At 38.1% G+C, this 18,264-nt stretch overlaps 1 protein-coding gene across 1 annotated transcript in view; it reads left to right on the top strand.

Annotated features, from left to right (window-relative positions):
• The window catches only part of LOC139745269 (sodium/hydrogen exchanger 9-like), a 30,188-nt gene extending 15,000 nt beyond the window's left edge, over positions 1-15,188 (top strand). The window contains exons 5-15 of the mRNA XM_071655669.1: positions 405-505; positions 3,452-3,557; positions 5,049-5,175; positions 6,402-6,507; positions 6,751-6,839; positions 7,265-7,378; positions 8,025-8,136; positions 9,912-10,117; positions 13,314-13,411; positions 14,075-14,168; positions 14,697-15,188. Of these exons, the coding sequence (XP_071511770.1) occupies positions 405-505; positions 3,452-3,557; positions 5,049-5,175; positions 6,402-6,507; positions 6,751-6,839; positions 7,265-7,378; positions 8,025-8,136; positions 9,912-10,117; positions 13,314-13,411; positions 14,075-14,168; positions 14,697-14,927 (1,384 nt within the window). The 3' untranslated portion in view covers positions 14,928-15,188. The remainder of the gene's footprint in view (positions 1-404; positions 506-3,451; positions 3,558-5,048; positions 5,176-6,401; positions 6,508-6,750; positions 6,840-7,264; positions 7,379-8,024; positions 8,137-9,911; positions 10,118-13,313; positions 13,412-14,074; positions 14,169-14,696) is intronic.
• Positions 15,189-18,264: the final 3,076 nt, after the last annotated feature.

Below are 18,264 nucleotides of genomic sequence, written 5' to 3'. Positions count from 1 at the left end.
GATGCAATGTACATGTAGTACCTGATGAGTTCTGCTTACAACAGGAATCCCCAGATTCCATTTCTTTTTCTACTAAGTCAAAGATGAATTAATGAGAAATTGAATGAATTGAAATTGGTCAAAACTATCTAAAAAAATATGAGTTTTAAGAATAATGACATGGTAAAGACATGGCTATGCCCATGATTGCAGACTCTTGTTCTTGAATATCTGTGGTAAACACTTTAACCCATTGACGATGAGTCCCAAGTATACTCGGGTAGGTGTCTATGGGAAATGTGTGTTGTAGCAAAATCAGTCCGTCCTCAATGGGTTAAAGACCATAATTAACAAATTTTCATCTCACCATCCCTCCATCTCTCTGTTCTCTCTCCCTTCTCATCCCCAATGCTCACCTCTCCCAGGGGCATCATGTACCTGTTTGTGATTGTCATCATGCGCGAGTCCCGCTTCACCAGCCAGGACTGTTTCCTCTTTGGAGCCCTCATCTCGGCCACCGATCCAGGTGAGAAAACGCTCTAACGGCCTCCTGTGAAAGAAAGAGCAGGGAAAAAAGAAGAAGAAAAACAATCACTCTGCCTATATCATGTAGTCTTAGCCATTCAGACACTAACTGTAGATATGCTTGCCTTGTTCATAGTATGATCATTTGTTTTTCCCTTTTTCCCCCTCTCTTTCTCTATATCTGTTATATTGAGTCATTATCGTAGTCTTTGACATTTAAAGTTTTCATTGCGTGGTGCCAAATCTGCCCATGTAACTTATTTCCTGTGTTTATAGATGTTCTTTTTTCTTTCATTTTTGATGAAAGTCTGTTTTCATTTGCAGCCCCAGACTGAAAGAATTGTCATGGCTTCCTTGAGAGATATTTGCTCTGAATCATTAAGCCTTGAGTCAATTGGAAATGGGCTTCTCTTTTGAGAATTACTGTATGCAAGAAGAGGCTCCTTCCAACATAATACAGCATAAGAATACTTGTTATTGTCTTGAATACATACAGTGCTGTGGCACATGCTACTGGGCTTGTTGAGATAAAGTGATTTGTAAATTATACTTTCTTGTTCTGAAGGATCTTGTGGAATTAAAATGAATGTGTGTATCTTTTTTAAAGATGATATTATGAGGCAATGTACAAGAACAGACTGAAATACATGCAGGGGGTGTAATTTCAACAATGTATTGTACAGCATGCTATTGTGTCAAAAGAAACTTAAAAAAAAAAAAAAAAAAAAAAAAAAAAACACCTCAGAAAACACCCCAAACAGATGTTTTATTCAAAAGGGATTTGTGACGGTTTTTCTGGTTCGTAATGAGATGGATTTATTCCTCACTGGAGATTTTCAGCTCATTTTAAAATCTCCTTGCAAAGGTCATATTTAGTGTGTATTGGCAACCGTTCTTCCCGACCAACGCAGGATGTCATACATAAAATTTGCATGAAACTAATATTTCCCTGCCATTGGCATTCAGAAAAAGGAAACTCATCACCAGTTTTCATTCTGTGGGATTTCTCTTTTAAAACCCTTAAACCTTTAAACCTTCATTTGCACATCACCATTGCACTGTCGTCACAACATAATAATCTTAATTTGAACAGGAGTTTCCAATCAGCTGGCTTTTATACCGATGTTCTCAAATCTTTTGATATTTCATTCATGGACTTTTTAATGACCTACCTAGTTCAGCTGTTTCTAACAAATGCATGAAATCAAATTGTTAAATTGCACTCCAGTTTGCATGCATTGGTTGTTGCTTTAGCATGCTGTTCATCTGTCAGGAAAAAACTTTTGTTTGCAAATAAAGATATGTTTCAAACTACGAATATGATCGTAAACTGGTCTGCTGCCAAAAGACGTGAACTGATTTGCTGTTTCTTCTGTGGAGTCACAAAATATCAATTCAAAATGATTGTGTAAGTTCTCACTGATCGTCATCTGTGTACTAGGAAGTATGATTAAGTCATGAAAGTTGACTCCTACTTTTGGCATACGTGTATCTGGAAAAAGTAGAGCCTCTCATTTTCCAGTTGGCTCATCAAAAAACCAGCACCAAGGTTCGACCTCCCGTGATAGAACTCGACTGCATGCACAAGCGTAGGTTGCACACGTACACTGTAGCCTGCGGTCAAATGTTGGATGGCGTTATGGTCAAATTATGGGCGGCTTGCTTTACATACTGCTTATGATGAAATTTGTACGCTCACTAATGTATGCAACTCAGATTTTTTTTTTTTTTTTTAAAGAGGCAATTCAACAGATGGCACATATTTGATAAGTTCATTAATCATTACAGTTTTTATCACTCCATCCCTGAAGGGTGCCCGAGGCATAATCAGTGTACAATGTTAATCATTTATGCATCATGTGAATCGGTCACGCTCGTGCACCAAAGGAATACAGTATTCTCATCGCAGTAGTGTTATCATGCATACATTTTGATAGCACTGTATACACTTCCACAGGTATGATGAAAAAAAAAATTGAAAGAAATCTTCAAAATGTGTTATGGTGTAAATGTGATGAAAATAAGTATGATTTGCTGAGCCAATATCTTTAATGGAGCAGCTTGCAGATTTACATACCTCATTGGAAGCAAATGTGAACAATCAGTTTTCTAAGAAAGACTATTTTCTGCCTGCACCCTTGTGTATATACAATGTACAAAATGAGTAAAAACATGCTTCTCATATCAAGTAATGTGTAGAAAAACATTTAATGTGCTTGCTTTGGCAAAAAGATTGTGTCAAATGAGGGAAGTATGGAAAAGATTGGATTGTCTGTGAATCAATGCTGAAAAATTTCAACTCTGTCCTTGACTGTCAGGCAGCTTACTCTGTTTTGGGAATTAAAGGTTACAACTGTTTTTGTGTTGAATATTTCTTTCTGGTTGCCATGGCAAAGTCTTCCCTGAGATGACAGGATTTTTTGGTATGGGAAAGGTTGACTGGTTTTGGAACAAAGAAAAATTAAGAATGCCCTTTGATTATTGGTTCTTTGTCCATTATGGCAAAAGCTTTCATGACATTTCATTACCCAATAATTCTTAAATTTTGCATAATAAGTAAAGAGGGTCCCCCCCCCCAAAAAAAATGCTTGTATTCATTGATGATTTTCCGTGCACCACCAAAGTATTGCTTGAATGGATATTCTAAAATATGCTTTGTGAGGGGGGATGATTAAAATAATGGCAATTTGTACAGTGCTGTCTATGCCTTTTAAGTTTTCCAATTATGTTACTGCAAAGTTTCTTGTGAGATAATTAAGAGGAAACTTGAATTCCAGATTATATGTTATTTGTGTGATGAAAGAATGAAATAGCAAAAATTCAGTCACTCAATTGTCTGATGAAATCACCGCAAAATGTTAAAATATATGGGAAAAAAGAATTGCGCTATTAGGAAGATAAAGTGGTATTGTAGCCAGTTTCCTCTCTCTCTCTTTTCGTCATTCAGTCACTGTCTTGGCCGTATTCCACGATCTCCATGTTGATGTCGACATGTACATCCTGGTCTTTGGGGAGAGTGTGCTCAACGATGCTGTCGCCATAGTCCTAACCAGGCAAGTATACACCAACATCATCAGACTTTAATGCTGCATCTTAATCATAGTGTGAAAGTGGAAATTTTCGCGCGCTTCACGCAACTGGAAAATAGTGCAAAAAATAAAAGCACATGAATATTTTTGCTTGCCATATGTTCCAGTAGTTGATGTCTTGATTCCGCGGAATCAAAACCATGCGAAACTCAGTTTCTTACCTGGCTGCGCACGAAAAATTGATCACACAAAAATATCCACTTTTACAGTAGTTTTCAAAACAGGCGTATCGAGGGTATGAATGCATAATAGGGTAACAAAACTTTTCATTTTTTTTTTGTTGGGGGGGGGGGAATGGGGAGGGGGAAATTTAAATTATTAAGATTTCAGTTCAGCCATTTCTGTGTGTAAAGCTTCCAGTCTTACACCATCTTTTCACTGCAGTTCATTCTGCAAACTTCCCTTGTCAGTTTGCATAGTTGATCAGTTTTCACAGGTAACATAATCACCCCCGCCTTGCAGTATAATGTTCTAATTACCACGCAGTTCCTGCTATTCACACAAATATTGTCTCCTCTGTAATACATCTCAGAAATATAACACCATCACACGTTTGCAGGGAGCATGCATCTTCTAAGGCTCCATCAATGTTTAACTTACTTCGGCATTCAACCCTCGAGGAATAACAACATTGCCCTATCTGTCTGTTTGTCTTTCAGTTTGTCTGTCTGTGTTTTTCCTCTCTCCCTCTCTCTTTCTCTCTCTCTCTTAATCTGTTTATTACTTTTTAACGCCAGATATTAAGCGGGTCTAATCTTTTTCCGAATTGGGACTTCCAGACAATTTCACAAGCACTTTGGTTAAATTCGCGATTGTGGAGTACAGTAATGAAAGGAGACATGTATGCATGCACATCACATTCCTGTCAAGGTCAGAGATAATAATGAATAAAAATTTGCACGTTGTTAAATTTGCGTATAGTGTCCGACTCGCAAAAATTTGCTGGTTGCTTTGTTGGTTATAAACATGAGATTTGAAAGATAAATCATTCAGTTAAGTTGTTCATGTTACATCTTTATATTGTCTGCTGAGAAGTAGAAGGGCATCATCTCAGTTTTGCAGAGGTATTGAATTATTGGTGTCACATTGTAGAGATCAATCTTCTCTTCATTATGATGTCAATCTTAAATTATTTTCATTTTCAGTAAAATGTTAAAAATCAAAACCACTAAGGGCATTATTTCATCCAATTTTAGAACAATGCTAAATCTACAATGTACCTGCTTTGGATTAAATACACTTTTTATTTCATAAAAATTGATTGTTCTGTTTTTATTGTAAGTCTTGGAACCTGATAGTGCCCTTCTAGTTCTCAGCCAACAATATGGGCTTTTCTCTTCAATCCATCTTTATCTCCTCCTTTTCTGAGAGCATTGTGTAGAGATCTTATATTTGCATACGTTGAACTGCCATAATTTTCATTTGTTGTGTTGTGTTTTACCATGGTTACAACAGGACAGTAGAAGAGTTTTCAGACACAGCCTTCACTGCGGGAGGATTCTTCAAGTCCGTCGGCCTCTTTGCAGGCATTTTCATGGGCTCCTTTGCCATGGGGGCAGTCATGGGCATCATCACGGCCATTGTATCCTTTGCTCCTTGATGTAAGAGTAGCACCTGGTAGGGAAGACTGCCAATCTCCTGGTTGCCATGGTTACACAGCCTTGACATCATAGTGGCTAACGGCAAATATTTACACCCCCAAACTGTGACACTGTTTAAACTGGGCATGCACAGCAAATATTTGACTGTTCAGAGCTCTCTATGTGCACTATGACATGCAGAAGCGACCAACACATGGATCATTTTCTGTAATGATTCCTTCAAATAGCTTGTTCAATTACAGTATGCCTCCTAGGTGGTCAAACACACGGCCACAGGTCACTTTTTCGTGCCGGTGTTGTAAAGGTTGTTAACAGTTAAATCCCAGAGGAAGTTTGAAGGGACTGTTGACAGGAATCAGGTTGATGTGCAATGACCAGATAAGGGATTGTACTGACCTACAAGAAAAGGTTTCCTGTATGTTAGGACCCACATTTTTGTGATGCTTAGAAAAACCCACACGAAGACTGTATGTGATTGTGTATTTGTGTACCATAAGTTTCCCTGATAGATAAGAAAGGGAGCTATAGATTTTTGCGGCATGGACGTATAGAGGAAAATAAACTCTATTTGGCACGTGTGCAAAATTTCTTTAATATCAAATTCGATCTGGCATCGTCTGAGTTTTCATGGTCGGTTCTGGGCCATTTTAGTGTGCGCTCCAATTCACGATGCAGAGAGCTTCTTGATGCAATGATCATATGGGGGCGCCGTTTTACTTTGTGTAGGCTTGGTCCTCATGTAATCTGAAGCTACTTTGCAACACGACGTAGGGAGAGAGGAGAATGGCCAACGCAATTGTCACCTAAACATCTGCATTGCAAATTTGAAACTCCCACTTGCCATTGGTAGTTAGAAATAATTGATTTTGTAAATTCTCGCTCACACATATCTCATTGTGTTCGTATTCGTATGTATTTTTATTGATAACTTAAGAAGAACAGTACACAGTATCATTAGGGATTTCTGTATAAGGGACACAGTTAAAAAATCGAAAAGAAAACAAAAAGCATTTGCAGCCTCTAAACGGGTTTTGTGTTTGTGTGTGTGTGTGTTATTCATACTACCTTCAATGTACTGGTATGTGATTCTTGACCTCGTATTTTAGTAGCGTAATGGAATGAAATGCATCTGTCTATTAATATTTTTCCCCTGTATATTTGTTTTTCTTTAATCACGTATCTCCTTAACTTTAGAACCAATGTGCAGATAACAAAGTTCACTCGAATCAGGGACTTCCCCCTGCTAGAGACAGCCATGTTTACCATCATGTCCTACAGCTGCTACCTCATGGCTGAAGCTGCTCAGCTCACAGGTATTTTTAGATTGTTGTTGTTGTTATTGTATTTATATGATGCAGGACGCCACGACATTCATTTTTCTATAACCAAGGGCCAAACAATTTGCTAATAAATACCATGGATCATGCATTTTGTTCCTCTACCCCCCCCCCCCCCCACCCCCCCCCCCCCACACACACACAAAGACATATTTGTTTTCACTTTGCTGATATGTCCCTTTAATTTCTTCAATCTTGCATTGCACATTATCTATCCAGGTATCGTTGCTGTTCTCTTCTGTGGAGTCACACAGGCACATTACACCTACAATAACTTATCAGAAGAGTCAAAGAGGAGAACGAAAGAGGTAGATATTCTGTTTAGTAATAATCTATGGATTAACGAAATAGGTAAAGACTGTTTAGTAATAATCTATGGATTTTTGCAGTCAAAACAAACACTCATTGAGAGAGTCTGTGATATGAATATCTTCTAAAGTTATGGGTATATCTCATTATATGCTTACAATGTGTTCATTGCCTAGAATGTAGAAAATAAATCACCCCATGTGAATGGGATTCAATCAGTAAGATTGCAATTAATGTGTACGTGTTTGCATTTGTTGATCTATTTATTCATTTATTTATTTATTTATTTATTTGTCTATCTATTTATTTATTTATATGTGTTGATTGAATAATTAAGTAATTAATTAATTAATCAATCTATTTATTTATTTATTTATTCACTTATTCATTCGTCTTTAATATGTGTTTCCACTTTTGCCTGCAGGCATTTGAGCTGCTAAACTTCTTGGCAGAGAACTTCATCTTTTCCTACATGGGTCTGTCAGTGTTCAACCACACCAACAAACAGTTCAGCATCAGCTTCACGCTAGCGGCTTTTGTATCCTCTAAAATGATGAAAAACATGCTTCCAAAGTGGAAACTTTCACACCATTATAAATAGTGCTAGACCAAGTTCTGTAAATTATATTTATTTCTAATTACAGACATGAGTGTGTTTCATTTCTGTGCACAGATTTCCCAAAATATTTCAGTGTTCTTATTTTTTTTTTCACTAGTTCACTAGAGTGAAAATTCATTATTTCCATACTGCAAAATATTCCATATTAACAGTGAATCCATGTTGTGTTGTTACCTACTCTTAATATCTTGTAACCAGTAAGTGAGCAGTAAGTTTGTAATACAGCCATAGGAATATGTGAGCACAGATTATTTCATAATCAGTGGCAAGTTTATTGCTACTAAAATATGATACGTCATGCGGCAGCTTATTGTTTAGCAAAGATACCACCGAAAGAATTTCAAAGTTGCTGGCTGTGCTACGAATATCTTGATTGATATAGATATGAGAAGAGCTGCATTAAAAGAGTCAAAGATTGATATTGTATTTCATAGTTATATATATCACTGTAGATGGAAAATGATATCTCCTAAGGCCATATATCAATCCAAAAGCAAACATTTGCTCTGTCAGCAAATATTCAGTTTCTATGTGTTTTCCTTAGCACTGAATAATTCCCCAACAGCTTGGTATAATTTTAGGCAGACTACTCAACATATATCCGCTGTCATTTCTACTCAATCTTGGGAGGAAGGAGAAAATACCATGGAATGTGCAACATATGCTCTTCTTCTCAGGTAAGAAAAGTTCTTCCGTCTGACATGATGATTTGCTGGATTCACAACTTGTTACTGGGTTGCCAAGGGCAACATTTATTGAGAGAAAAAAAAAGTATGCACAAAACTTTTAAAGTATACAAATTTGTTCTTGTAAGTTAATGCGACTTCACACTAATTGAGCATTTATGTGTAATACAGTATGTCCCCAAAAAAATTACAACGGGGGCCCTCCACAATGATATCTTTAAAAATAGTGAATCAATCTAAATACAAATTCAGGGTATGAAACTATAACCCATTGCCCACATCTTACAGAAAATTCCCATTCGATTTGCTTCAGTGGTCAAAGAGAAATGAGGAATTTTGTAGAGGATATCGGGAATCTCTTCTGTCCAAATTCTGTGTACTATTCACACACAAGAGCATCAAATTGCTAAAATTGGAAGAATCAGACTCATGACATGCTTTACAACAATCCTCATTTCTCTATGACTGCTTAACCAAATTGAATGGGGTTTTCTGCAAAATAGAGCTAGATGTTATATTTCAAGACCCTGAAGTAGCACTTGGGCAGGTCGATCATATTGGGTGTTATCAATTCGAAAATCTAATTGTAATTTTGGGGGCGACTTACTGCAGTATGTCCCCAAAAAATTACAATCAGATTTTCGAATTGATAACACCCAATATGACTATTCTTTTAAATGCTACTTCAGGGTCTTAAAATATAACATTTTAGCTCTATTTTGCAGAAAACCCCATTCAATTTGGTTAAGCAGTCACAGAGAAATGTGAATTGTTGTAAAGCATGTAAAGTCTGATTCTTCCAATTTTAGCAATTCAATGCTCTTGTGTGTGAATGATAGACAGAATTTGAACAGAAGAGATTCCCGACATCCTCTACAAAATTCCTCATTTCTCTTTGACCACTGAAGCAAATCGAATGGGAATTTTCTGTAAGATGTGGGCGATGGGTTATGGTTTCATACCCTGAATTTGCATTAAGATTGATTCACTATTTTTAAAGATATCATAGCGGAGGGCCCCCGTTGTAATTTTTGTTTGGGACATACTGTACAGAAGAATTTTGTAAGGGAGGTATGTTTGAGATTATCATTCTCAGGTAAAGTTGTTGCTAGAGAAGTTAAAACTGATGCATTCAAACTTCATACTTAACCTTTATTACTAGGGTCACCCAGGTAATCATGGTGTTTGTCAGAGAATACCAAACACTTTCCTCTTTTGATATTGTAGAACAAAAGCCGCTCCCTGTTGCTCACTCAAGGTGGCTATCATACTGGTGGATAGTGAATGGTATCAACCCAGCACATTATGCCGTATGAAAGAAGGATTTATGTTAAGGTGGATGTCCACTAGAGTCCTGACAAGATTAGGAAGCTTGCAGAAGCAGAACATGGCATCTCGGCATTCTTTCCATGTTGTACGCAGAAAAACGTGCCAACCATAGATTCCTGGGACAGTGTTACAAATATGTACATTTTTTGACTGCTGACATGCTTGGGAGTGTCCCAGGTATATATTTGTGAAGGGCACAAAATGCTGTGGAAAATGCCAATTGTAGCAGGACAGCACAGACACATCTAGGACCATTATCAAGATCATTTCCGCATCCCAATTTTTGGTCTCAATCAAAATGCGGATGCAGAAATTTTGCCTTCTCACAAAGGTGCAGAAATGCTTAGAAGAATTTAGGAATGGATGTGCGAATAGGTTTCCCTGTGCCCTAGATTTTAGGAGCGCACATTGTGACTATCGCATTCTCTCCTTACCAGGTCTACGAGGGGCCATCGCCTTTGCTCTGGCGATACGCAACAACGCCACCTACGGCCAGGAGCTGATTTTGTCCACGACATTGCTCATCGTTCTGGTCACTGTGGTGGTCTGTGGCGGGCTGACCACTCAGATGCTGGCCTGGCTCAAGATCCGGGTCGGGGTCACTGAGGACGACACAAACCAGAACGCCTTCCATGCAGGCTCGGTCAGTTCTTTAATTCCAGGTTTATTGCTTGTTAAAGGGTGTGAATGTGAATAAATGAATGACCAAAAAAAAAAAAAATGTAGGACTAGTAGGATGGATAGATCGTAGGCAACCTGAACTCCAGATTATGGAATTGAATAACAAAGAGGACATGAAACAAAATGCCTTTGACCTTTAACACGGGATTGATTTTACCTGATTTCAAGTTCGTGACTGTCAAAGTTGTGAATGTGAATGAATAGATGCGTGACTAAATGAAAAAAAAAAGAAGGTAGGTATGATGAATAGATTTTTAGCAGGCTTTGCTCTAAATCAGAGACCAAATAAACAAAGTCTGCATAGACTAGTTTGCTTGCCTCTTATGTTAGATTAGTCAGTCTTTATGATTTCACATGCATTGATCCGAAAGTCTTGACGTGTATGATCGTAATAAAGAGGACAATGAGAATGATTAAACCAGAAAGATAGCTGAGACAGATAGATTGTAAGTAAGCTTGACTGAAGATCAGCAATTAGGTGATGAACCTTCCACTTCAGATGATTGACTTTTTGTCTCTTTAATCTGTCATGAATGAGAAAGATTTACAACTTAAAATGTGGATAGATAGATGACACCAGCAGATATTTGATTAATCAATGTATCAGGGAGTGAGTTAGTTATTAATGTTGTTGAAAAAATCTATGTGAGTAAATGCCAGCTCACAGTGCAGCTGAAGGTTGGGCTATGGAAGTTGTAAATCTGAAGACAAGTGAATTCATATGTGCTCTTTCTTTTTGCTGTTAGTATTTGATTGTGCCTAAAGTATGAATGCAAAAGAAGAAGGGGGGGGGGGGGGGGAACCCAAGGGATACAGTTGATTTCCTTTTTTTTTTAACGAAGATCTTCCAAATGCAGAGTACAAAGTGTTGAGGATTTATATGTGATACACTAAGTTTTGCCCACCATGTTTGTTTGCAAGATGTCTACTGTGCACTAAACAATGCTATTTATGCATGGGCAAGACTTTGATTTTATTTTTTTGATATGACTCACTTCTCATCTTGCCTCATTATTTGCACATTGCCAGCTTTGATTTCGAGCAAATAAACAAACAATATGCAAAGAGGCCAAGCACTGACTGTCCGTTGTTGCTGATTGTTCTTCTTTCTCTCTTTCTCTCTCCGTTTCTTCCCCCTTTTCGCTTTACTGTTGTTGTTTCTATCTGGTTTCTTTGCCATGATTGCAACGTTCTGTATGGTGGCATGCTTATTCTTGTACTTTGCCAAATTGCCCCTCTTCATTTGACTATTTCTTGTCTGACGATGCCGAGTTCTTGACTCTACTATGCATGCTTGCCTTTTCAAAATTAAATCTTACTTATGTTTGATATATCTAAGCCTTGATTGATTGTGTTCTATCTCTTTCTTTCCAATGTGCCTGCTTTTCTAAACTGTCTGATTTCTTGTCATGACCAATGGATGACTGTATGGATTAGTAAATGTTTTTTCTTTTCCCTTTGATGTTGCCTGATTTTGGGAATTATTTTCTGTTTTGTCATCCACAACCTTTCTACAAACCCTTGATAGTTTGGTATTACTATTGATATTTTGTCTGTCTGATTGTTAATATCCATGTTCTGCCGTTTTCATTTTTTAATGCCTTCTGTTTTGGCTTCTGGAAGAAAAATTTCTTCTCAATGTATTCCTTTTTCGATTTAGTGGTATTCCGCATTGTGTTATACTGTATCTTCATTTGTAATTTTCCTTTTTCTTTGTCATGAAATTGTGTTGTCATCTCTACAACTGTATGTTATTGTTTTATTGATGCATCTGATACAAACCTTCCTCAAAATCTGCATCATGTTCCCTTTGCAAATGTTTCCAATCATATATTCATTCCTGTCTCATGGACTTAGTGTGCAACCTCATTTGCATGTACTTGTGTACTTTTCCATGTCTTATCCACTGTCCATAACTTCATTTTCCCTCTGTATTTGTGTGTTATCACTCATTTCATGTTATTTCTTCTTCCCTTTTTCAACCGTTTTATTCTCCTGGTCTCTCCATAATATGTCATATATTTGTTTCCATATAAACTCACTTCTTTTTCCTTCTTTTGTCCTCTCTCTCTTCTCTTCTCCGGCTCTCTTGCCCCTTGCTCTCCTTCATTTCTACATTTCTCCTTTCCTCTCTCTCCGCCTCCTCCTCTTCCTCCTCCTCTTCCTCCTCCTCCTCCTCCTCCTCTTCCTCTTCTACCTCTTTATCCTCCTTCTCCTCTTCTCCTGCTCCTCTTCCTCTTCCTCCTCTTCCTCTTCATTCTCCTTCTCCTCTTCTCCTTTCATCTTCCTTCTCCTCTTCTGCTTTCATCCTCCTCCTCTTCCTCCTATTCTTCCTCCCCTTCCTCATTCTCCTCTTCGTCTTCCTCCTCTTCTCCTTTCATCCTCCTCCTCTTTTTCCTATTCCTCCTATCCCACTCCTCCACCTCCCATCCCACTCCTCCTCCTCCCCTCCACATTCTTTTTGTCTATTTACATATCTTGTGTCGATTCTCTCTCTTCATTTCCTCCCATACCACTGCTTTGCCGCCTCCTCATGTTTTCTCAATGGATGTACAACTACCTCACTTCATGGCCAACATTTCACCTGACTTCCACTCTCCCTTCCTACCTACCACTGTCTTATCTGCCCCATAATCCCCTTCCCCTTCGATCATCCATCCACTGTGCATGTGCCAACCACACCCCACTGAACATCCTAACCCAATCTGATGAATGACCAAACATTTTTTTTTTTTAAAATCAACCAACCTAACTTCCCACCAACCTACCTACCTTCCAACCAACACAACCTATGTATCTTCCAACCATACCCTATGTACATTCCACCAAGTGCCTGTCACCATTTTTATTCCCTCTGAGCATTTTCCCTTGACATACCTACCTGCCAACCACATTACGAATCATGTGCCATACCTATCAACCAACTGCCCTGAACCATCACTTTCCTTGCACCTCTTTTTCATTCTTACTTCTAACTCCTACTAATTCCTTGACAACCCCTCCCCCCCCCCCCCCCATTTGATCATGGCACTTGCTTGTGATCCCTCCACCCTTCCCCCTCCACCCCGAAACTTCCCTTGCATCTGTCCTCTATTTCATTGAATCTGACACGATGAACCTGCTGGTGATGTCCTTTGGATGGTATTGACCTTGAACAGTCCACACAATATTCACAGATCTCCGACCAGGAGAGTCGGTTGAAGAGGAGGAAGCAGCAGGCGTGGGTGGTCAGAAAGTGGTACGACTTCGACTACAGGTAAACTAGAGTTCTATATCATATAATAAATATATATGTGTGAGCGGAATGGGGGAGGGAGAGCAGTAACTTTATGAGTCATCACTTTCATCATGTAGTGCTTTCTGTGCTTCACATGGTGTAGCAAAGTCTGATTGATTTTCACCATTCTTTAAAAATCTGGTCACAAGAGGAGCGAGCTTCATAACAGTTTTCAGACTGCATTTGTTTAGAATAGAGCCCTTAGATCAGTGATAAAGCAGTTTGATGAACAAAAATAGAGGCTAGTGTATTCACTGTCTCACTGCCCATTTGCCACTTGTTTCGACTAACAAAGCAGGGAATAATGTGCCTGGCATGTGTGTATCATACTGAAAGTCCATCCGTCTGGATTCCTGTTTAGAAAAATCAGAAGATTGTTGGTTTGAGTCCAACCTGAGTATATTATGCCCATCATTTTGTCCTGGCTATTACACACACACGAAAAAAACAACAACCAACAAACCTGCAATAATCACAGCTTATTTAAGTCGGTGCAGGGCAATTATAAGTTGCATTAAAAGTCCATCATATTTAGAGAAATCCATCTCTGAAACATCTGTTCACCATGAACAGAACCCAAACTACACCTGATGCTAACATTCAGAATACGTAAAGCCAGTTTTGGATTGAACATCTTCCCAGGTTCCTGAAGCCGATCTTCACCAAGAAGGGTGCCGACTTGAGGGAAAACGTTCCAACATGCTGTCTACCTCTGGCAGAGTGTCTGACAGTGCAGGTGGGGATCCTTGTACATATAAAGTACTTTACATATCAAATGTTGTATTACAGACCAGGGTTTCACTAATGCTACTCAAGTATATAGAACCACAGTGTATGATTGTGTGTATGTTTACACACAGATAGATTAGATAGAGACAGAAACATTAGATAGTAAGACAAGCAGGGAGACAGACAGACAGACAGATACAAATAGACAGATAGATAGATAGATAGATAGATAGATAGATAGATAGATAGATAGATAGATAGATAGAAATAAATAAGCGTGCCTAAAGGTCTCTGCCAAGGGTCTTCCCCTTTCATTTGGCAGTGCAGTGTCCTTATAACCCATTTAGACAAATACTCTGAAGTATACCAAATTCATGGTTTAAGGGAAATATGTCATATTCCTTTCCTTGAGGTATAAATTCTAAATGAAATATTTCTGAACCAAGTAGCCATAAATCTTTTGATTGAAAGAGAATGCAACAATTCAACAGTGATATGAACAGAGTTTTATACAATGCCTTAAACTCCTATACAGGATGACAACCCAAGCGTCACTGAGGACAGTGATGATGATTTTATCCTTGATGACGATATCAACCCCACTCAAGTAGACGCCAACTCGCCCAACAATGGCTCGGCCACTCCCCCAGGGCCTCGCCCACCGGAAGAGGACGCCACCTTGGAAGGCGACCTGGGGCTTGGGGATCACCAGCTTCACACGGCAGGCATCCTCAGCACCGGTGGCCCTGCCCCAACCAGGGTATAGCGCAGTATCAAAGGGGCACCCTGCCACCAGTAGGCAGTAGCATTCTCCTTCCTATCTTGCTCTGTGATGTGCGTGTCTGTTCACCCCCGAGACAGCAGCTACGTGCTGGGCAGCTTGGAGCTATTCATGTCTGAGTAGAGCTTTCCTGACGTACATTTAGTTCATGTACTGTGAACGCGCAAATTTTCGCGGTGCATTAATTTTTGTGCATTTTGTGCTATTTTTGGCTAGTGAGAATTCTAAAACCCGCAAAAAAAAATATCTTCACAATTTCTCTGCACATTTTAAAATGGGTGGAAAATTGTGCAGTACAAATTCAAGAAACTGGGAATGTGGTTTTGAACCACTTAGCACAAAAAATTAATTGCGTGAAAATATGGACGTTTACAGTATCAACTCAACTTTGAACAGTGAATGTACGTTGGATCATTTTCTGTGCAACGTTTTCCCATATTTGTGACTTGAAATGTCAAATTTCATGGTGGAATTCAAGTACGGAAGAATAAAGCCAGATCAAGTACAAATGGCCAAAGCCTGTCAAAGAACCATGCAAAAACTGTACTTCTCAAATTTTGTGTTAAGATTGTCTTCTTTTATTCGTTGAAAGCATTTTTCAAGCATGGAATTCATTCTATCATTGAGGAAAGTTTCCAGAGAACTGTTTTTCATATTTTTGAAGTTTTATGAGAATGTGAGGCTTGCACTTTTATTATTACATTTAATGTGTATTTTTTCTTCTTTTTAGACATTATTTTGTTAAAATGATGTTTTCATATCCTTTGGTCATTCAGTTTTAGCTTATGATGTTGATGAAATATTCTTGGTTTTATCCCTTAGTTTAATGCGCTTGTGAATGTTTTGTTTAATAGCGTAATGTTTGTGCATTTTATTTTTCTAATGAGGAATTTGGAAATATGATGTTTCTACAGTTTTCTATGATGATACATGTAGTTTGTGCTAGATATGTAAGAATGTGCTGTTCTTGACATATGTTTGATAGAATTGTAAATTGAAGGGTTTTATTGTTAACAGTAAATTTGCTTTCTACAAATGAGGAGTATTCTCAATATACAGTACACAGTCCAAGGCATAGCCATGTTCAGGGTTCTTATATCAGCCATTTCACTCCATATGCTAGTCCATGGTAGTAAGCCAGTTCGCAGTTCCACTTTGCGCATGAGCAGAAAAAGGTCATTCGTACCAACAGGAGCATTGGTTTTTAAATTCACTAAGATAAGCATTTGTGATGGGATGATTATTCATGCAATCCTTATAAATGGTGCTTGCCAGCACGTCCACCTGACAGAAAATTTTGGTATTTGGCAATATCAACAGAAAGAGATTGTTAATACATTCAGTGCAAAGTAATGAAATGGATGCTTTTTCAGGTGTTATTTGACAGATCATTCTGTCCATCTGGTCTACACAAGTTCATTCTTTGTTTGAACAGGATTGATGAATCCCATAAATTGTTACGTAAAGCTTATGCGCTGAAAACGAGTGCAGTGCCCCTATCTGACCGAGAAAAAGAAAGGTCATTCGTGCCAATGTGCCCATGAGCTAACTCCGAACTGGCTTATTTTGTCAAACCAATCTTCTGATTCAGCTAAAAAGTCATGTTTTCCTTATGTGACCGATTTGATTCAGTGAATATTTTCCTCAGTAATATATAATTATATATATACATATCTCATGAGAGAAGTTGAATAGTGAAGTGTTTTCATTAAATGTTACTTGAAGCTGTGAGAGATTTATTTCTCTTTCCATCAGATATACCATCTCTGAATATTTGCAGAGGCAAATGCTCTCCTTTACCCATGGTACAAGAAAAATTGTATCACTTTTGTGATGATGATGGTTGCCCTTTGATGTTTCCTCTGTACACCTTGTGTAGTCACTACGTATGCCAACACATTATTATGCAAATGAGTACTGAAAATGTGATATCATGTTGTTTGAAATATAGAATGTGTCAATGTATACCTTGTTTGATTAGTGTATGAGCAGAGATGGAGCATAAAGCTTTGTCAAGACTACATTGCAGTGCTAGAGTATTGTGCAGATTTTAGTTTATAAGGTGCTACAATGTAGATGATAGTCATTTTAAGTTTAGACACAATATGAGACACTCAACCGGTCACTGTGTGAAATGAAGCAGAGGAGAGATATTTGAAGTCATTTAACTCATTTTCTTTTTATACACTATAAGGGTTATTTTTTTTCATGTTATGTTACAAATATTTGACAAGAATGCTGGTGTCAAGGTCATATGAAACCACGCCCGTGTTTTTCCCTGCTTAATCATGTAGAAAAGACAAGAATCATCTGTGCTCGAGGCGGATGTTCTATATCACTCTGATCATTGAAAAGTTTTGTTTGAATGTAGCATAGAAATTCATGAATATCCTGTTGTGAATTAGTCATGTACAGTTGTATATAGAATGCACAAAAGAAGACTTTGAAAGTTATGCCAGTTTTGAGAGTCTTCTGCAGCTATCCAGATATTTAGAAATGGATCTGAAATTTGAGGGAAAATATTTCCAAAAAAGTCATACCAAGAGATCATCATATTGAGGTCAGTCTTGATGGATGTTGACAACAGTCGCTAAGCAACCCTTCCAGAGTTCAATATCGCCAATATACTTCACCAGATCAAAGCAATGGGCATACCACGGCTTCAGTTGATGGGAAGGTTTTGAGGAAAAAGACACGAGTCTATCAGACAATGGCTGCCAAACACAAAACTGTTGTTACTACAAATGATGGATTGCCCTCCTATTTCAAGTGACCTCTGACCCTTCGTCACGAGTGTGTGTATGTGTCTCTTGTGGAGAACAGAATAAGGTTTTCATTTTAAATGTGGTTACAGACAGTGCATATTCTGTTCATAGTTTAGGTAGTAGTAGTAACACAACTTGATGTGGCACCATTTCAGAAGATTGTTAGCTGGTGTGCTTAAATCCTGCTGTATATGAGGCAATGTATGTGAAGCATCCCCTGTAAATATAATTTTCTATAAAAAAAAAAGTAAACAGGGAAATTGTTGAAGTGCTTTAGCCTGTGACATTTGTTCATAAGATTTCAAATATTTTTGTTATATGTATGTTGTACATGTCTACAAGCCATAGCAATGTAAGGAACTTATTGACAAATTGTATTGTCACCCATTTTGGAGTTGGATTCTCTGTGTGTATAAATGTCTGGTCAGTGGTTTGCTACCATTTAGAAATTATATTTCTTAATCTTCTTCATAGTGTTTAGCAAAACACCCAGATGTAAGTGGATTTTCTAGGAGGCTGTGTTGTGAATCAAGGTTCATGAACATGATCAGTGATCA

The sequence above is a fragment of the Diadema antillarum genome, unplaced genomic scaffold, assembly GCF_040938485.1.
Source record: "Diadema antillarum isolate AM-2024a unplaced genomic scaffold, OU_Dant_1.0 seq00001249_RagTag, whole genome shotgun sequence".
Taxonomy (NCBI): Eukaryota; Metazoa; Echinodermata; class Echinoidea; order Diadematoida; family Diadematidae; genus Diadema; species Diadema antillarum.
Note: the sequence above shows the minus strand (reverse complement) of the source record. Positions and strands in the feature narration are given on the sequence as shown.